Source organism: Bos mutus, chromosome 11 (genome assembly GCF_027580195.1).
Source record: "Bos mutus isolate GX-2022 chromosome 11, NWIPB_WYAK_1.1, whole genome shotgun sequence".
NCBI classification, from domain to species: Eukaryota; Metazoa; Chordata; class Mammalia; order Artiodactyla; family Bovidae; genus Bos; species Bos mutus.
In genome coordinates, this window is record NC_091627.1 from 32573803 (window position 1) to 32595182 (window position 21380).

General features: G+C 46.4%; 1 protein-coding gene across 3 annotated transcripts in view; it reads left to right on the plus strand.

The window, feature by feature from the left end:
* The window catches only part of EFR3B (EFR3 homolog B), a 98040-nt gene that overhangs the window by 36623 nt on the left and 40037 nt on the right, over positions 1 to 21380 (plus strand). For all 3 annotated transcript variants that reach the window (XM_070379219.1, XM_070379220.1, XM_070379221.1), the window contains exons 2-4: positions 5900 to 5976; positions 7012 to 7139; positions 15389 to 15539. In XM_070379219.1, coding sequence (XP_070235320.1) covers positions 5900 to 5976; positions 7012 to 7139; positions 15389 to 15539 — 356 coding nt within the window. The remainder of the gene's footprint in view (positions 1 to 5899; positions 5977 to 7011; positions 7140 to 15388; positions 15540 to 21380) is intronic.

The following is a 21380-nucleotide window of genomic DNA, read 5'->3' on the forward strand; positions in this document are numbered from 1 at the left end:
CTGGACCAGGGCCATCAGCATCACCTGGAGCCTGGTGGGAGTGCAGAGCCTCAGGCCCCAGCCCTGGTCTGCTGAAGCAGAATCTGCATTTTAATAAGAACCCCAGATGATGAGTCTGCTCTTTACAGTTTGCAGCTGTAGAGGAGGAAAAAGTTTTCTTTGACCCTCTTAGGGTCCCTGGCTGGGTCTGAGAAGGAAGCTGACAGAGAGATAGATTAACAGGAGAGACACAGACAAATGTGATTGAATTTTCACATGTACACGGAAGCCTTCGCAAGAGAATGAAAACCCAAAAAAGTGACCGGAGTGAAGAGATTTTATACCTTTTAGGCAAAGAAACAATGCATTTGTAAAGAACTGACCTGTGGGTAGTGAAGGGTGAAGAGATAAGTGGGAGGATAGGGTTAGTTTAACAAGGTTTGTTTGCAGATTTCTCTGGTGACTTCTTAAAAATCTGCCTCCAGTTTGTCGTTGTTGTTTAGTCGCTAAAGTAAGAGAAACACTTATTTCCTGTCTTTAGGCAAAAAGAGGGGAGCTTTTTCTGCCGTTTGCTGCCACTTAATTGCTTTCAGCTCAAGACAGTTTTTTATGTCAAAGAGGCATATTTGGGATGACATCCTCTGGTTTCCTTCAAGATGCACTGCCCTAGTGGTCCTTGCCTTTCTGTACAAGCCTGGTCTAGCTCCCTAGCTAATGCATCCCTTCCCTGAAATAGTGCCTAAGAACATCAGTGTCTCTAGAGGTAGATTTGGGGGTTTCAAATCCTGCCACTTATTAACTGTGAGGCTCTAGGCAGGTAACTTAACCTTTTGGTGCCTCAACTTCCACATCTGTAAAAATGGGAATAAAAATAATACCTACCCCATGGGGTTGTAGGCTTAATGAGTTGATGCTTGTAAAGTATTTCAGCACTGTGTCTGATGCATAGGTCCATCTAGTGTGCCAATAAAGGTCCATCTAGTCAAAGCTATGGTTTTTCCAGTATCATGTATGGATGTGAGAGTTGGACTGTGAAGAAAGCTGAGCACCAAAGAATTGATGCTTTTGAACTGTGGTGTTGGAGAAGACTCTTGAGAGTCCCTTGGACTGCAAGGAGATCCAACCAGTATCCTGAAGGAAATCAGTCCTAAATATTAATTGGAAAGACTGATGCTGAAGCTGAAGCTCCAATATTTTGGCCACCTGATGCAAAGAACTGACTCATTGGAAAAGACCCTGATGCTGGGAAAGATTGAAGGCAGGAGGAGAAGGGGACGACGGAGGATGAGATGGTTGGATAGCATCCCCGAGTCAATGGACATGAGTTTGAGCAGGCTCTGGGAGTTGGTGATGGAGGGGGAAGCCTGGCATGCTGAAGTCCATGGGGTCACAAAGAGTCAGGCACGACTGAGCGACTGAACTGAACTGAACTGAACTGACACATAAGAAGTAAAGCAGCCACTGCCCTGTGACTCCTGCCCCTCATCGCCTTGTCTGTCCTCTCCTGAGAAGCCTTCTCCAACCAGCAGAGCTCAAGGTGTTTTCTCCCTTTCTAGATTCTATTGCAAATGGTCTGGGACTTCAGTCATAGGATTGTACCTTAGGGGAAAATCTTCTCTTATTATATTAATGAGAAAACTGAGTCTCAACTTGAACTCAAAACCTTTTAAACTCCAAAATTAGCACTGTTTCTGTTAATAGTGACTCTGTGGAGCATAACTGCCACCAATAACCCCTGTTTTTTGAAGAGTTGACAACAGTCACCTTGGTACCTTCTGTAGAGACAGATTAGTAATACCATTTGGATTTCTTTTCTGGTCTTGGTCTATTCAAGTATACTACTGGGCCAATTTCACTAATTTTACACTTTTAAAAAAGCGTGCATTTCATCTGATATTAAGGTGTTCCTTTTTCAACACCTTTCTCCCCTTGTATGTTCCATTTTTGTTCCTAAACTTATTATTTGGTGTATCTCTTTTTCTTTGATAACTGACCATGTGTATCTTTTGGTGTTTGCCTATGAGTATTTTCAAATAATGAGGTCGTATTTTGTGATTATTTTGCTATTTGTTTTCTGTTTCCTTAACATCTGCTCATATTTTAACTCTGAGTTTCTCTTTTCATTTTGTTACGTTTCAAACTTAATCCACTTATTTTAATTATTTTTTATATTCTAAAATAAAATCCTATATAAGACCTTAAAAAAAAAAGCACTGTTTCCAATGTACTCTGTTTACAGTAGCGTATAGCTTTCTGTTTCCATCCAGTGCATGCATGTGAAGTTGCTTGTGTCTGACTCTTTGCAACCCTTGGACTGTAGCCTGCCAGGCTCCTATGTCCATGGGATTTCCCAGGCAAGAATACTGGAGTGGGTTGCCGTGCCCTCTACTGGGGGATCTTCCTGACGCAGGGGGTCGAACCCGTGTCCCTTGCATCTCCTGCATTGGCAAGCGGGTTCTTTACCACTAGCGCCACTTGGGAAGCCCTCCCACATAGGAGGCAATACATATGCCTTGAAAAAAGAATATTAAAAGTATTCATCATGTTGCTATTTATAACAGTGAAAAATGGGGAGATGTTGATTTGAAATTTTAAATAGATTTCTTTGCCTTATGACTTTTCAGAGGCTTTAGTAAGCTTATTTGCCTGTGAATCTAAAATGGGGGATTTGGTGTGCATGGTTTCATAGATTTATTTGTCCTCAGACCCTTTTTCTGAAGAGTGCTTGTTAGTTTCCCACCACAGCTGCTCTCCTCGTGACCCTCCAACAGCCAGCCAGTCCCATGGGCTCTCTCCAGTGAGCCTCTTGCTTTATCTTTCAACAGCATTTGACTCTGGTCTGTTGTGTACGCTGGAAATATGTCATATTTGCGTTGAGGTTTGTGGAGCTGATGCTGAGGTAGGAAAATTCGGGAATGCTGACTTTGAGAAGCTGGCCGGCAGTGACTGGAGGTTCAGATCAAGTTATCACTGCAGACCCATAGGCCAGTGAGGTTAGGTCTTCTGAAGCAATGTTCTGGGACTCTCACTTCTTAGGCCTCCAGTTGTCCCTTGGCCTTGGTCACCATTACTGAGTAAGTGAATGGTGGGGAAGCTGCACTAAGATGTACCAGCCAGCATGGACCAGCTGGCAGTCTGGGAAGGGCTCTGCCGCCCAGGGCTGGGGAACGCGGAGGGAAGGGCGGCTGGTGGTGATCTGCCCTGAGTGCTTTGCAGCATAAACTCGCTTCGGTCTCACAGCAGCCCCAAGTGCTAAACCAGGACACCCGTACCCACAGAATGCCACTCCTTGTGCAACATCACATCTAGGAAGTGGCAGTGCCAGGATTTGATTTGAAACTTATGCTGTTGCCCACTTGGCCTCAACTAGCCCCTGCCCTCCAGGAGTCAGAGGCTGGAATGAAAGAGTGTACAAGAAGAAATCACTAGGGCGTAGGTCCAGTTAGTTGCTCAGTCGTGTCCGACTCTGCAATCCCATGGACTGTAGCCTCTGTCGATGGGATTCTCCAGGCAAGAATACTGGATTGGGTTGTCATTTCCTTCTCTAGGAGATCTTCCTGACCCAGGGATTGAACTCCGGTCTCCTGCACTACAGGCAGATTGTTTACCGTCTGAGCCACTGCGGAAGCCTGTAGGTCCGGAAGCACCCAGAAGCAGAGCAGCTCTGCTGACCAGGCACCTGCTCGCCTCTCTTGTTCTACAGTCTTCTCATCTCTCCCCCAAGGAGGGAAATGCCCGGGCCTCCATGTGATGGATTTCCCCTGCCTTATGGCTTCTGGGGGCCTCTGTGCTGGAAGAGGGACCCCTGCACGGAGGTTTATACCCTGAGTACCCAAAATAAGCTTGTGGTTTCTCAGACAAGTCTGGGTTTCTAACAACCGTGAGCTTGTCCTCAGTGAGAAAAGTTTGAAAATGGACTGACATTGGAGGGCTTGGGGGCTCTAATTTCTCCTTGTCTCTAGTTCTGACTCCCTTGAAGATGCACACAGATCCATGTTGCTGTTTTAGCACGCAGGGCCCGTGCTCCGGGGCATCCTAGAAGAAGTGCACTGATGGCCGCACTGGGCAGAGGGCCCAAGGGCAGGTTTCAATCCTGAGCCCCGGGGTCAGGGTCCCCCCAGGGAGCTGCCCCATCCCAAGGGATAGCCCTGGATGCCAGCCAGCTGGAGCCCTCACACCTTCTCCTCGGTGGGCAGGGAGGAGATGAGGCGACGCCAGTGCCGGTTCAGCACAGAAAGATGGAATCCAGAGGCCAGTGTGCAGCTGTGGACTGGTTCTACCATCCTCCCTGTGCCTGGGGTGGGTGAGGGACTGGGGGACACACTGGGACCCTGGTGGTCCTTTGGTATCAGAAATCTGATATCCTGCCTTTGGAGTGCCCCGTTTCCCCAGGGACACGCCCATCCCCTAACAATCTGGGAGCCCAGATTGCCCCGTTCCTTCCTCCTCCTGGTGGTGCTGCCCACCCCCATCCCCTCCCAGTCCAGGTCCCCCAACTCCGCCCCCCAACCGCTTTTCTCTCCACTGTAAAGCTCTTTGTGGCTCTCTGTGTGATTAAAGTAATTCCCACTAAAGTAATTCATTCTTCTCTGAATGACCCGTAGGCTTGATTCTTCCAGGGCACCTTTGCATTTCAAGTAGAGCATTTGTACAAACAAAATTAAGCGTTAATTGGTAGAGTGAGAAGGCAATTATTTTGGAAGGGGGTGGACTTTCCAAGGCCCTTCCCTGCCGTCCCCTCCACTCCCTCAGGGGTCACTGCCTTCCTTCCCAATTCTGGGAGGGTGCAGTTGGGATATGCCAAGGGAGGTGTCTGCTGAGGATGAAAGGGAGGAAAAGAGCAGTGGTTCTAATTGAAAACTTTTTATGGTGGGACTCTAGAATCATCAACTTTTTATTTTCCCAAGGTTTGTTCTATTATCACTGATTTCTTAACACTGTCTCACAAAGGAGCTCACGTCAGTCTGTAGCTTTCTGACAACGTACATTATTCTTTCGCTCAGTCACTTCGGTCGTGCCCAATTCTTTGTGACCCCGTGGACTGCAGTCCACCAGTCTCCTCTGTCTATGGGATTTCCTAAGCAAGAATACTGGAGTGGGTTGCCATTTCCTTTTTCAGCGGATCTTCCCAACCCAGGAATCAAACCTGAGTCTCCTTTGGCTCCTGCATAGCAGGAATCTTTACCACTGAGCCACCAGGGAAGGCCACGTTATCTTAGGTTTTTGTTTTGCCCCAGACTGGTGAGAATCTCCTGTGGTGGGAGAGGGCTGGTATTGGGAACCATCGACCAGGTGGCCCCCGGAAACCCTCCAGCTCTCAAAGACCACGGCTTTCAAACACCGTGGTCTCGCTGTATTAAAGATGCATTTTCAAAGGTTAATAATTAATGGCAATGTTAATTTATCATAGTTTCACATAACATTCTATTATAGAAATGGCCCCAGGAGAGAGGATGGTAAAGGAGATTGAGGACCAGAGTGGAGAAGAAGTGGACAGAAAGCGAGAGGGTAGGGTAGGTGGAGTAACTGCTCTTCCCAGCTGAATGATCTCCCAGGACCTGGAGAAGAGTCTTGGGCTGCAGGAGGCAGTTTTATATAGTCTTGGCACACAGTGTGTGTGTGTGTGTGTGTGAGTGCACACGCATGTGCACATGCACGCACACATGTGTGCTCAATGGCCTGGCTTCCTGAACAAATTCTGATCTGCTGGCACTTATGCCTGATCCCCAAGCGAAAGACACCTAACAAGGAAGGCAATGTCTTAGAGTGGGGGCGGGGTGGGGAAACAGCAGGAAGGACCCAGGCTCTGGTGCTCTAAGGGAGGGACCCTTCTGTTTCCAGCCTGGATTTGGTTTCTCAGAAGCCGCCCAGCCTGGCCCCGGGAGGCTTAGCTCACAGGGCATTCTCGTTGCTGTTCCAGGTGTGTGCGGCTGCTGCGGTGCCCTGCGCCCCAGGTACAAAAGGCTGGTGGACAACATCTTCCCTGAGGATCCCGAGGTGGGTCGCATCTCCTGCCACCAGTGTGCCTCTCACCGTCTCACCCGATCCAGGGCCCTAGGGGCTGCCACAAGGAGAGGCGAGCCCCCCAAGATCACTCAGACACTCTGAAACCACAGCCACAGCCCTGTCAGTGACCAGAGGCAGTTGGAAACCTGAAAGCTGAGGATCTTCGGACCCCTCTGAAGGCAAGATCTGCAGAGGGCTCGGAAGTTTGTCTTGGTGCTTCCGGCTGCTGCTGAGCATCTTGCTCACTCGTCTCTCTCTGGGTGATAGTTCCTGGAGCCACTAACTCTCTGGAGGGTACTATTTCCCTGACATCAGGTGTGAGCATTTCCTTTCCTGGGTTTTGGCTCTGGAGCTCATGGTCTTCTGTGTGCTACCTCTGGTATCTGTCAGGTGTCAGGTGGGCATACAAGATGCCTGGTTTCTTGGTTTCCCCAGCCGCCACTCAACTGTCAGACTGCAATGTGGGTCATGTGGTTTCAGAAATGTCAAGGTTTGATGTACTTGACTTGCTCTCTGGAAATCGATGGCCTTTTCTTGATGGGCAGGGGTTGGGGGGGTGGTCACATTTCTAGCATCCTCTGGACAATTCCCTGAAAGCTATAGAGCTGCCTTCTTTCTGTTCACTTCTTGATTTTGGAGATCCAAAACGTTTTAATTCTGGGTTGCTTTCATTGAAGTCTTGTCATCCATTCATATACACATGCATTCACATACATATATATACATTCATGAACATATACATATAAGTATGTAAACCCATATCATATACACATGCACACATATATGTACATTTCTATCACTTACTATTTTTATTTATAGCTAGCACACTTTGGGCTAAGTTGTGAGCTCCTAGAGAGCGGGGTCTATGTTTTAATCATTTTTGTATCCCCAAAATCCACACGGTACCTGTCACATACATGATGGGCACTCTGTTAAACATTGATTAAATTGAATGATCACATACCTTTGGACTTGAACTCTTCTAGCCATCACATGGCTACAGTGAGGATGACCTGTCTTTTACAGGATGGCCTGGTGAAGACCAACATGGAGAAGCTGACCTTCTATGCCCTCTCAGCTCCTGAAAAGCTTGATCGCATTGGCGCCTACCTCTCCGAGAGGCTCATCCGTGACGTGGGTCGTCATCGATATGGGTAAGTAGTATGAGAGGGGGAGAGAGATTTTCAGAAATTATATAATATTATATTTTTAGGGCAATACTTGGGGTCCTCATGGACATGAGTTTGAGTGAACTCCGGGAGTTGGTGATGGACAGGGAGGCCTGGCGTGCTGCAATTCATGGGGTCACAAAGAGTCGGACACAACTGAGTGACTGAACTGAACTGAACTGAACTGAATGAAAAAAGTCAACTGCAGGAGAGACATGTCTGTTACCTAATGCCACGATCTGGAGTGGGGTGGATGTAAAGGGAACACTAAGATGTTTCTGGTGACACTGTTGGTGGGACAGAGGGAAAAGCAGATCCAGGGCAGTTGTTCATGTGTCCCATTGGTTCTATTCTCCACAAAGCCTTTTATATCCATCCTCTACTTTCCTCTGCTCCTACCTTTTTCCTGGTGCAGACTCCAGGTTACTGCAGTGGCCTTGGAAATAGTCTCCCTGCTTCCCATCTTTCCTGTTCTGGCCCTGCAGATCAATACTGCTAGCTATGATCTTTAAAACACAGACCCAAAGCTATACTTTCCTGGCTCCTTTAGCTTCCAATCCAAGCTCCTCAGCCTGACTTCTAAGGCCTTCCACTACCTGCCCCAATATTGCCTTTGCATGCGTCCTCAGTCACTTCAGTCATGTCCGACTGTTTGCGACCCTATGGACGACAGCACACCAGGCTCCTCTGTCCATGGGATTCTCCAGGCAAGAATACTACAGTGCATTGCCACACCTTCCTCCAGGGGATCTTCCTGACCCAGGGATCGAACCTGCATCTCCTATGTTTCCTGAATTGCAGGCGGATATTTTTTACCACTGAGCCACCAAGGAAGCCCCAAACTGCCTTTAACCCCAGCCAAACCCACCGCAACTGCCATAGCTGCTCTACACCTACTCCAGATGGACTAGCTCATGACCCCCCCACCTCACTCTCTGGCCTCTGTGCTTTTGCAGTGATCACCTCCCTGGACCCTCTCTGTCCTGCCCCCCAGCTACACCTGTCACCCCCACCACCCTCCAAGGCCCCTTCCTCCTGATGAGGAAGGTGGAGTGAGAACCAGAGGGGAAAGTCTGCACTGTGCTGACAGTGTATAGAGGTCCACCCTCCACAGGACCCACCAGCCACCCTTACATCAAGCTATCCCTGATAGAAAAACAAGACTGAAAACAATTCATTTCTATGATCCCTTTCTATTAATATAATAAAATTAGGTTAACATGCTCAATAAAAAGGGCATGAATATACTGAACATGCTGATTATATAAATCGCCTTGACATATTATAAAGCAGGCTCAAGCAAGTACAATAAAAATATCTTTATCCTAGATTGAACCTGAAACTAATATGCAAGCGATGACATTAAACATTTAATACTAATTTTGCCTGCCCTCTCTGCACTGATGGTTCTCTCAGTAAAAAATGTCCTGTAGCCAGCAGAGCCACTTAGAAGCATTCCACTGCCCTCAGAACTATCACTCAAAATTGGCATCATTCTGTTAAAAATAGCCATTGCAGCGTCTAAGTATTTAAAGCCTTGATGGCCTCACTGGAGGCTTTAATCATAAACACTGGGAGAAGAGAAATCTGTTAGATCTGTTCTCTGGGTCTCTTTCTGCCTCTTCCCCGAGTTTCCTTACCCAGCTCCACACTCATCACCATTGTCCTAACCACTGATGGCAGCTTTGGAGTAGCAAAATATTCACCTACAGACAGGTGAGATGGTGTGAGGAGCTGTCTCCCTACCATCATCCAGGTGTTTGTGTTCTCATATACATGAGAACTTTGGGTGTTGGACCGAGTGGTAGAAACACCCTCCTCTACAGGCATGTGTTTAGCGTCAGGGGTGATAACTCAATGTGGGCGGAGAGAGAATAAGATAAGAATTTCAAGGTATTTCTCCTTGGTGGGGGCTACAATTAACAGTGAGATGCAGAGCAACTAAAAGCAAGAATTCCTCCTATTTTCCTCCTTTCAGTTCAGCCCAATTGCTAGAACACCCCTAGAAACTGAAGAGCAAGGGAGGTAACAGCAGTTGTGGGTGAGACTCGGGATTGACTGACAGTGTCCCCAGAGCAATGACCATGTGTAGAAGGCCACATTAGAATCTGTCGGGTTGGGACTTCCCTGGTGGTCCAGTGGCTAAGACTCCAAGCTCCCAGTACAGGGGGCCCAGGGTTTGATCCCTGGTCAGGGAACTACATCCCACATGCTGCAACTAAGAGTTTGAACACCATAACTAAAAAAAAATCCCAAATGTCACAGTGAGGATCCAAGATCCTGTGTGCTACAACTCAGACCTGGTGCAGCCAAATAAATCAATTTTTTAAAAATTATTTTAAAAAATGAATCATCAGGTTCCCCAGTGACTGGAGGATGGAGACCCCTATGCCAAAAGAGTTGGGCTACTTCCCCAGGAGCCTGGGCCTGGTACTGACTTAGTGGGGCTCCCAAGAGATACACAGTCCCCAGAGGGACTCTGAACCCTGTTAGAGAGTGGAGCTGACCCTGCAGACAGAGATTTTGCAGATTCCTACCAGACAGGAAGGTTCATCCTTCCCTCTCTTGTCTGATGTCAACCCCTGCTTCTGGGCTCCTAAAACCAGGAAGTTTCTGTTCGGTAGGGAGAACTTGACTGCATACATTCAGACTGCCGAGAATGAGAGGTTCTTTGTCAAGGCTGCCACCCTCTGAGTGATTCTCAGTTGACGACTGGCCCAGCTAAAGTTGCCCCCTCTCTCTGCTGGCTGGTCCCCATCTCTGACCCTGGATCTGCACTCCTTTCCAACCAAGTCTGGTTCCCAGACCTTGCGTGCTGGCTCCTCCTTTCCCAGAGGGTCCTAAGGCCACTCCTTGCTGAAAAGAGGTGTTCAAGCAGCAAGTGTGAGAGTGTTAGTAGCTCAGTTGTGTCCGACTCTTTTCAACCCCATGGACTGTAGCCCACCAGGCTCCTTTTCCATGGAATTCTCCAGGAAAGAATACTGGAGTGGGTTGCCATTTTCTGCTCCCAGGGATCCTCCCCCAGGGAGTGAACCTGGGGCTCCTGCATTGCAGGCAGATTCTTTGCCATCCCAGCCACCAGAGAAGCAGAAGCAGCTGCCTATTCTAGAACTCAATTCAAGGAATTTCCTGCCTCTCCCCAAGCACCAGGCCCCCTGCGTCTTTTTCTCAGTTGTTATAACTCACCTTCTGCTTTGGTTGGCCCATGACCCTGAGTTCCTGTTGTTGTAACCTACTAACTGACCACTCCTGACCTCGGTTACTGCCCATGAACTCCAGTCCATCCCAGATTCCTTGATTTCTGCTGGGAAGCCCTACTAGTGGATCCAAGACCCTTGGTCATCCCCTGCTGCTGTGGTCTGTGCCCTGTTCTTGCCTTCGCCCCTAGGCCCCTGCTGTAGATTAGTCTTCACCACCTTCGACCTTCCCCACCCTGCTCCAACAACCCAGTCAGGTCCATTTCTCAGACCCCTTTCAGGATCCCAAGTTCAGATTAGATCTCTGCTAAGACTGTCCTGCTCAGTGAACATCACCCTGAGAAGACTGTGCTCTCTCCCTTTGAGAATATGGATTTAAAGCATAGGATGTACCCAGGAAGGTTATTGTCAGATAGGACCAAAGCAGTGAGCATTAGACTAGGAGGTTCCAAGATCCCACTAACTTCTAGTCTTCTAAGATACTTTGAAAAGTTTAAGTTCTCAATTACAGTCCTTCCATCCCTGCATGCTAAATCGCTTTTATTAGCCCTCATGCCACTCAAAATATAATAAATGGGGCTCACACCCCATGGATGGCATCAAGTACAGTCTCGTCCCCAGATCTTGTAACAGAGCAAGAATCTTAGAGACTGAGGCAATGGAATAATCAGCCTGAGCTGGGAGGCTATAGCCTCCTGGGAAGTTCTGGGCCTCAGAGACAAAGACACTTGCTCCTTGGAAGAAAAGCTATGACAAACCTAGACAGTGTATTAAAAAGCAGAGACATCACTTTGCCAACAAAGGTCCATATAGTCAAAGTTTTCCCAGTAGTCATGTACGGATGTGAGAGCTGGACCATAAAGAAAGCTGAGCACCGAAGAATTGATGCTTTTGAACTGTGATGCTGCTGGAGAAGACTCTTGAGAGTCCCTTGGACTGTAAGGAGATCCAACCAGTCTATCCTAAAGGAAATCAACCCTGAATATTCATTGAGAGGACTGATGCTGAAGCTGAGGCTCCAATACTTTGGCCACCTGATGCAAAGAACCGACTCATTAGAAAAGACCCTGATGCTGGGAAAGATTGAGAGCATGAGGAGAAGGGGACGACAGTGGATGAGAATGTTGGATGGCATCACCGACTCAGTGGACATGAGTTTGAGCAAACTCCAGGAGATAGTGAAGGACAGGGAAGCCTGGCGTGCTGCAGTCCACGGGGTCGCAGAGAGTCAGACACGACTGAGCAACTGAACAACAGAGGTCCCCCACCTGGGCTTCCCAGGTGGTGCTAGTGGTGAAGAACCTGCCTGCCAATGCAGGAGACCTAAGAGAACTTCTCTGGTTCAATCCCTGGGTTGGGAAGACCCCTGGAGAAAGAAATGGCAACCTGCTCCAATATTCTTGCCTGGAGAATTCCATGGACAGAGGAGCCTGGTGGGCTACAATCCATGGGGTCACACAGAGTCAGACACAACTGAAGTGACTTAGCACACAGCATGTACATATTCAAATAACAAGGCTTTAGAACTTCCCCAGTGGTCCAGTGATTAAGGCTCTGTCTTCCAAAGCCAAGAGTTCAAGTTTAACCCCTGGTCGGGGAGCTAAGATCCCACATACCTCTTGGCCAAAAAGCCAAAACATGAAACAGAAGCAATATTGTAACAAATTCAATGAAGACTTCAAAAATGATCCACGTCAAAAGAAAACAAAAATCTTCAAGAAAAAGAAGGGGCCTTAAACTTCATTTACTTTTCAGTTTCACTTCTACCATAATTTTCACTTTCCATCAAAATTTCCACTCCTGGTAATTAGATAATTTTTTTTTTTCTTTTTCCTGGCTAGCAAAGGACCGTCTTCCTTATCAGGATTTTCTGGGAATTTTTTACAGGAAAAGGAAAAGCAGCAATCTAAGCTTTGGGGTTTGGGAGGCCTTCTAGTTTCTTCTCTTGCCAAACCCCACCCCATCCCTTCCTTTCCCTCATTTAAACTCTGTAAAATAATGGTGAAACCCTTCATATTGAAGGACGCTGGGATGATTCATGTTATGTCTGACTCTTTGTGACTCCCATGGACCATAGCCCGCCAGGCTCTTCTATCCATGGAATTTTTTAAGCAAGAATACTGGAGTGGGTTGCCATTTCCTACTCCAGGGAATCCGCCCAACCCAGGAATTGAACCTGCACCTCTTGCATCTCCTGCATTGGCAGGCGGATTCTTTACCACTGTGTCACCTGGCATGTTCTGGGATGATTCATAGAAGAAGAGAATTCCATGCTGCTGCCTGCTCCCATTTCCCAGCTGCCGTGTTTCACTGCCAGAATGTGTCCATGTTTCCCTGCCAGCTCTTTGGAAGGGCCCCACCCCAGGCTGCTGCCTCAACCCTGCAAGAGTCAGCCTGCTTCATGACCTACATGGTGGACCCAGCGTGTGCCAGGCTTGGGTCTGCAAGATCTTAAGATTTTAATAACTTAAGATACTAGTGTAAGAGGGTTCCCTTTTCTCCACACCCTCTCCAGCATTTATTATTTGTAGACTTTTGGATCGCAGCCATTCTGACTGGTGTGAAATGGTATCTCATAGTGGTTTTGATTTGCATTTCTCTGATAATGAGTGATGTTGAGCATCTTTTCATGTGATGCTTGGGGCTGGTGCACTGGGACGACCCAGAGGGATGGTATGGGGAGGGAGGAGGGAGGAGGGTTCAGGATGGGGAACACATGTAAAGAAAAAAAAAAAAAAAAAGATACTAGTATCTTAAGCTCTTTTCAACTTTTACTTATGTGTTTATTTTGGCATGGGTAGGATCTTAGTTCTCCCACCAGGGATTGAGCCTGCGCCCCCTGCAGTGAACTCTGGAGTCTTAACCACTGGGCTGCCAGGGAGGGCCTCAGAATAAATCTTTTAATTCGTTCCCTATTATACACACGGCCTATAAATCTGACGCTGGGCAGCTTCTTGAAGAGAGGCCTTTTCCTACTTGCTTTAACTTACAGGCCTCAGCCTGACTCCTCAGCACCCCGGTAGGTTTGGAGTTGTCCATTCTCTCTGTCTGGCCTGCATTTTGTTTATATCAGGAAGTACTTTTCTGTTCCATGTGGTTTGGCTCTGCGGGTAGAGGGATCACCGCCCTGTAATAGGCACGTGAGCCACGCTCCTCATCCATGGAGTCTCAAGTGACTCCCCCTCCTGCAGGATGGGGTCAGGTTCAGCCCTTACTTCTCTTGCCTGTGAGTTGCTTTGGATTGCTCAGGATTCGCTTTTATTTGTGCCCTCAGGTTTCTAAAGCACTCCTAAATCTGATTATCAGATACTTGTGTTATTTAGACATAAAGAGACTTAAATATACTGGCTCCAGCAGTAGAAGAAATCAACCCTGAATATTCATTGGAAGGACTGATGCTGAAGCTGAAGCCCCAATACTTTGGCCACCTGATGCAAACAGCTGACTCAGAAAAGACCCTGATGCTAGGAAAGATTAAGGGCAGGAGAAGAAGGGGGTGACAGAAGATGAGATGGTTGGAAGGCATCATCGACTCAATGGACATGAGTATGAGCAAGCTCCAGGAGATGGTGAAGGACAGAGATGCCTGGCGTGCTGCAGTCCATGGAATTGCAAAGAATCAGACACGACAGAGCGACTGAAAAACAACCAGCAGTAAAGAAGTATTTTTTTCTCTCTCTCAAGCAATAATCCAGTCTGGGCCAGTGGGCTGTGCTCCACAAGGTCATCTGGGGCTTTCACCTCTTGCCATCCAGTTGCTCCCACTCCACAATCAGCAGGAAGAGAGAAGAGAGGACTCAGAGGACAGGGCAAGCCTGTTTTTCAAGCAAGTGATGCTCGACACTGCTTGCATCACTCCCCCTCATTTTAAGGGCAATGTTTAAGTCATGTGGCCTCACCTAGCAGCAGGAGAGGCTGGGAAATGTTCCCAGTGAGCAGCTGCAGTTCAGATAAACTTCTAAATAAGCAGTGAGAAGGGCAAAAATAGTTTCCAGGGGAGACATCTAGCCTTCTGCCCCAGACACCTAAGTCCTTAATGAAAACTATAACATTTTTAACCAGGTTAGTTTTGCTGAGGCTCCCTTATTAGAAGTTAAAAATAACCTTTTTCTGTGTATGTCTGCCTTGCTTTCTTTAGAATGCAAATGCTTTGTAAGTGGAGGATGTATCTTTCCTGACGTGCCTTACCTGACCGTATGCTCGTTATGTCACTATCATGGAATAAATGCTGGGTTTGAGTTTAGGCATGCATCCCTAATTCTCAATAGGAATTTGATTTGTGGCATTTTTCTTGGGATTTAAGAGAGGCATTGAAGAAGATAACAATTAGGGGTTGTCCTACAAAGGCTAGCCTGGAAAGGATTGGGTATTTTTACTTTTTCAATGTAATTTAATTATTATTATTATTTTTTTTGGTCATGCCATGCTGCTTGTGGGAATCTTAGTTCCCTGACCAGAGATTGAACCTAGGCCCTGAGAAGTGAAAGTGCAGAGTCCTAACCCCTGGACTGCCAGGGGATTCCCAGGACTGGGTATTTTTAGCACAGAGAAGAGAAGAACATGGTAAAATAGATTGTTGTTATCAAGTGGTTAAAGGGCTGGCAGGTAGCAGAAGGTTCAGTCCTCTTTTTTGCTGCTTCTGAAAGTAGAATTGTAAATAAAGGATGGAGGTTATTAGGGCTTGCTTGCTTTTCTTTCTGCTCAAATTTCCTCGTGAAATGGTATGCCTTGTCTCTCATATTCTTTGTGTGTAAAATAAGGGGCTTGATGAATCCATCTCTAGGCTCCCTTGCAGCTCTGCTTCATTCTGCTTCTCAGTGCTGGGCTGGAGTGGGCGCTTGATGGAACAGCCGTCCAGACATGGCAACCTGGGAAGAGCTCTATTAGCTGGATGCTGCCCAGGTGGTCACTGCACTGCCATCGAGGTTGTCCCAGACATGTGGTGCAGGTGATTGAGTGATGAGGCTGAGTACTTTGTGATGAGTACTGAGTACTCAGCATGAGGCTGAGCAATGGCGGTGGTGCTGCTTTCCCCAGATACGTGTGCATCGCCATGGAGGCGCTGGACCAACTGCTCATGGCCTGTCACTGCCAGAGCATCAACCTCTTCGTGGAGAGTTTCCTCAAGATGGTGGCCAAGCTGCTTGAGTCGGAGAAACCCAATCTGCAGATCCTCGGCACCAACTCGGTAAGGAGGTCCGAGGGGCCCTGGAGAGTGGGCATGGTGGGGAGAGCGGGGCAGAACTTCTGGGTCAGCTTTGTTATGATCCATTCCTATTTGTTTTCTGATTTTTAAAAATGATTTTTCCCTTAAATAATTATAGGTGGGGCCCCAATAGATATTAAAGTAGAAAGGGGGGGTATTCCTTTGAGAGCAGGCGGTGGCCAGCGCCCTCGAAGCTTGGCCCCTGACTCCACAGGGCATACTTTGAAAGCTGTCCAGGTTGTGCTTCTTTCAAAGATAAAATAAATTGATGTTCACAGGACAGAGGCATCAGATAAGTGGAAAGATCACGGGGAAGCAGGAAGCAGGGCTTCTGGCTTAGTTCTGCCCTTTCCTAGCTGGGTAACCTCGAGAAGGTTATCTTTCATGAGCCTGGCTTTTCACTGATACCATGAGCGGATTGAACTCAGTCCAAGCTTTGTAACATAACTTATCCCTGAACAAGTGGCTGCTATCTGCTTCTGGCGTGTGGAGAGAAGAACTATCAGTTGTGTCAAGAATTCCCAACTTTGAAGGGATAGTTTGAGAGTTTGGAATGGGCATGTACACACTGCTGTGTTTAAAATAGGTAACCAAGAAGGACCTACTATATGGCACGTGGAACTCTGCTTGATGTTATGTGGCAGCCTGGATGGGAGGGGAATTTGGGAGAGAATGGATACAGGTATATGTATGGCTGAGTCCCTTTGCTGTTCACCTGAAACACTGTTAATCAGCTATACCCTGATACAAAATAAAAAGTTTAAAACAACAACAAAAAAGAGCTCCCAACTTCCTAAGCATCTGTCCTCCTTGAATATCCCAGTTGCTTTCTTCAACTTCTTGCTCTCTCTCTCAGTTCCTCTCCCTTCAGGGAATACTTTCAGCTCTAAGCCTTCAAGCAGCTTGGTGTTGAAAGCCCTAACATGCAACTATTTTACAGATATCACCAGGGAAAAAAAGGAAAGTTTAAGGTTTGTGGTCTTAGCCTTCCCAACCTGACTTCTGAGTTTTTATTGCACAGGTCACAACTGCTTTCCTCTTCTAAAATTGATTTAACCAGAAGATAGTCTTTCAACTCTTCTTTCAAAGACCAAAACTAATCACCTATTCCCCTCTTTCCTCTCTCTGTGAACCAGCTGCCTTTGACAAATTACATATACAGCAGCAAGGGTAAAGTCTTTTGTCACGTTACCCTGGCAACAGCTTCAGATACCGTTTCACTTGCCCTGTTTAAGATAACTATAGTCTGGAAAAGAACATCTAAATGGAAGATAAACCAGTCATCGATGCGTCCACAGGGCATCTCCCCAGGGGGAGATATAGAAGCAGGTGGCTGCCAGCCCCAGAGTTCCCTGAAGCACATCCTGGCCCCTGGTAGGCATTTTATTAGCAACAGCCTTGAAAATTCCAGGTCCTGCAAATTCCTCGATTCCTCATCACAGTGAATCACTGCATTAGCAAGAGAGCAGTTGACTAATGATTAGTGTACTGCAGACAGTGGAGATTATATAAGGACAGATGATTATAAGTAAGTCAGATAATTGCAGGAGGTTCAGAGTTCAGCTTCAGAGGCAGCCTTTGCTAGCAGAAAGATGCTCTTTCCAGCTTTCCAAGCCTGAGACTTCTCTGTTTCTTCCTTCTTTCTTAATGGATATTTATCCAGCCTGTGCTTGACTACCCCAAGGGTTGAAGCTGTGCTGACATTAGTCACCAAAAAAAATCTGATTTTGCTAATACTATTCCTGCATATCATACGCAGTATAGTTTTTTAAGTTTATTTGATACCTTTAAGTCTTTAATGAGAATATCTGAACTTGAGGTGATGTTGAGGGACAGGTGACAGGAGATGATGGAGCCAACTAAGCTCAACTATTTGCTTAGAGATTTACTTCTGTGCACCTGCCTTATTGCCTGGTGGGTCCAAATGTAAGTTCTGGGAACAGTGCACTGATCATGTGCCCTGACTTTTGAGGTCACTCTAAGGATAAACTGAAAATATTAAATATGAAAATGCCGAGGTTATTTACATAAACGATCTAATATATGAACCTCGTATAAATAACAAAATACTATGAAGGATCACAAAGGTCCATCTAGTCAAGGCTATGGTTTTTCCAGTAGTCATGTATGGATGTGAAAGTTGGACTGTGAAGAAAGCTGAGCGCCAAAGAATTGATGCTTTTGAACTGTGGTGTTGGAGAAGACTCTTTTTTTTTATTTTGTATTTTTTTTTTAATTTAAATTTATTTATTTTAATTAGAGGCTAATTACTTTACAATATTGTATTGGTTTTGCCATACATCAACATGAATCTGCCACGGGTCTTGAGAGTCCCTTGGACTGCAAGGAGATCCAACCAGTCCATTCTAAAGGAGATCAGTCCTGGGTGTTCATTGGAAGGACTGATGCTGAAGCTGAAACTCCAATACTTTGGCCACCTCATGTGAAGAGTTAACTCATTGGAAAAGACTCTGTTGCTGGGAGGGATTGGGGGCAGGAGGAGAAGGGGACAACAGAGGATGAGATGGCTGGATGGCATCACCGATTCGATGAACATGAGTTTGAGTGAACTCCGGGAGTTGGTGATGGACAGGGAGGCCTGGCGTGCTGTGATTCATTGGGTCACAAAGAGTCAAACACGACTGAGCGACTGAACTGAACTGAACTGAACTGAACTGATGAAGGATCATGGATTTAAAGTTTGTACTTTCATCCCTACCTCACAGCATATATAAAAATTAACTCAAGGACTTCCCTGGTGGCCCAGTGGTGGGAGTCCGCCTTGCAATGCAGGAGATGTAGGTTCAGTCCTGGGTCCGGGAAGATTCCAAATGCCCTCTGGTCACAACTAAGACCCAATGCAGCCAAATAAACAAATAAAAATTTTTTTTAAAAATTAACTCAAAATAGATCAAAGACCTAAATATAAGAGTTAAACTTATAGAACTTTAGAAGAAATATATGGGTCTATCTTTATGGTCTTGAATTTTGCAATGGATTCTTAGATATGATAGTAAAAACAAAAGCAACAAAAGAAAAAATAAATGAATTTGACTTCTTCAAAATTAAAAACTTTTGTGCATCAAAGGACACTACAGAACAAAAGACAACTACAGAATGAGAGAAAATGTTTGTGATTCTCATATACAATAAGGGCTCAGTAACCAGAATATATGAAAAACTCTTACAACTCAACAACAAAAAGAAAACCCAATTAAAAATTGGGCAAAGGACTTGAATAGACATTTCTCCAAAGAAGATATACAAATGTCCAGAAAGCACATGAACTGATGCTCAGCATCACTAATTATGACAGAAATGCAAGTCAGAAATCATAGAGAGATACTTCTTCACACCCACTAGGTTGTTTATATATTTTTAAAATCCTATAAAAAGCCGTGTTGGTGAGGATATGTAGAAATCGGAACCCTGGTACCTTGCTAGCCGGGCTGTAAAACAGTGTAGACACTGTGGAAAACAGTTTAGTGGTTCCTCCAAAAGTTAAACATATAGGATTACCATATGACTCAGCATTTCTCCCTAGATATGTACCAAAGAGAACAGAAAACAGACACTCAAACAAATACTTGATTACCAATGTTTCTGGCAGCACAGTTCATAGTAGCCAGAAGGTGGACACAACCAGAAGGTCACATATTGTATTTCCATTTCAATGAGATACCAGAATAGGTGACTCCATAGAGACAGAAAGCAGATTAGTGTTTGCCGGGGGCTGGGGTGGGTGGGGGGACAGGAATAGAAAGTGACTGATTGATGACCAGGATGTGGGTTTCCTTTGGGGTTCTGCTTTAGTTGCAAAACATTGTGAATGTATTGAGCGCTACTGAATTTTGCACTTTAAAAGGGTTCACTTTTTGTTTTGTGAATTTTACCCAAATTTTTAAAAATTGTGCTTTCATCTCAGATTGTGGCATACAGCCCTTTGTGTTCACACTGCACCCCAGCCTGAAGGCAAGCACACTCAGAGGCAGCACAGAAGCCAGTCCCTTGGGAGGGGAGGGAAGCTCTTGAAGCATGTCGGGGTGATGTGGGACCCGGTTGCGGTGGGGGGCGGGGGAGTCTCTCTTTCCGGTAAAGCAGAGGGGCTGTGACTTGCCTGGAGGCTCTGTGAATGTGAAAGTCGCTCAGTCATGTCCGACTCTTTGCAACCCCATGGACTGTAGCCCACCAGGCTTCTCTGTCCATGGAATTCTCCAGGCAAGAAGACTAGAGTGGGTTGCCATTCCCTTCTCCAGGGTATCTTCCCAACTCAGGGATTGAACCCGGGTCTCCTGCATCGCAGGCAGATTCTTTACCATCTGAGCCACTAAGATACCACCCTCCCCGCTTCAAGACCTCACCTCTCAGACGCCTTCCCTTCCCTCTACCCAGGGTCAGCTCGTTCTGAGGCTCCCTTTCTTGGCCTCCCCGCCAGACCCAGCAGGAACCAGGCTCCTGTCCACCTGCTGCAGCCATGCTCTGCCTTCTGCACCCAAATGCCCCACTCAGAGAACCGCCCTCAGAAAACCACCTGATGTGAGGATTGGGGCATCTACAGAAGCATGCTTTAAATTTTGACTTGGCTTTCAGGGCAGCTCCTTATCCATTCTTTGACCACCGCCTTCTCTCATCTTCTCAGTGGTCACTAGAGACCTTCTGTTGTCTCCTCAAGCACCATCCTGAATCTGCTTCCTCAGTCTCAGAGATGGTCTTGCCTTCTTCTGTTCACTGAGAAAACTATCTGCTGGGGGTCCCTCAACTTGTATCCATCTTTTTCTTCCCCAAAGGCTCCCTTCTCCTCAGGAATCTCCCTACATCCATTATTTTTCTCTCCATGTCTCCACTCTTCCCCCTTTTCTCATTCCTTCCCTTAGTCTAAATATAAGTTCAAGTCTCTTCCATTATAAAACGAAAGAAACAAAACAAACACGGGAAAGAAAACTGAAACAATTCACATTCTGCATAACCACAGAGTACCTTTAGCTCACCTGACAAAACTTGCCATCATTCCCTGATTTTAAAAAATTCTTTGATTCAAATTAAAATTTCCCTCATAGTCCCCACATTGTCTTGTATTGCTGTCTGTCAGATCAGGATTCAGTATAGATCACGTGTTTATTTTGTTTTCTGTGTCTCTTATGTCTCTCAACCTGTCCCAACCCCTCTCCCGTCCCTCTTCATTTTTCATGGTATTGGCCAGGTCATCACTTTGTAGAACGTCCCACATTCTGGATTTGTCTGATTATCTCCTTGTGGTGTTCTTCCTTTTGCTCTCTTGTCTCCTATACTTCCCACAGACTAGAATTTGGCCTGAATGTTTGATTGGATGCAGTTAAAAACTTTGGGGCATAACGCTTCATGGAGAGTGCTGGGCACTGAGCATCTAAAAGAGGCAGGAGTGTCCGGGAGCCCACTTTTATGGATGCGAAGTGCCATCCCAAGTTAGGGTGGTTACAGCCAGCTCTCCCAGTTGTAAAAGTTTGTGTGTGTGTGTGTCTTTGCACTTAGAAATCTCTGGAAACCATGCAAACAACCCAGTCTTCACTCAACTTCCAGCTGATGTTTCTATCTCCGGTGGCATTTCTCCCCATTGATTGCACCTTCTTCAAACTCCCTTGACTTCCTGGCCCTGTCACCCCAGCTCTTCCCACCTGGCCCATCTTTCTTAGTTTCTATGGTTGGCTGAATAATGGTCCCCTACCTGTATCCACATCCTGATCACTGACACCCACGAATGTACCTTAGATGACAGAAGGGACTTGGCAGGTTTGATCAAGTTAAGGATCTTGTGATAAGGAGATTCTCCATGTGCTCCCATCTTTC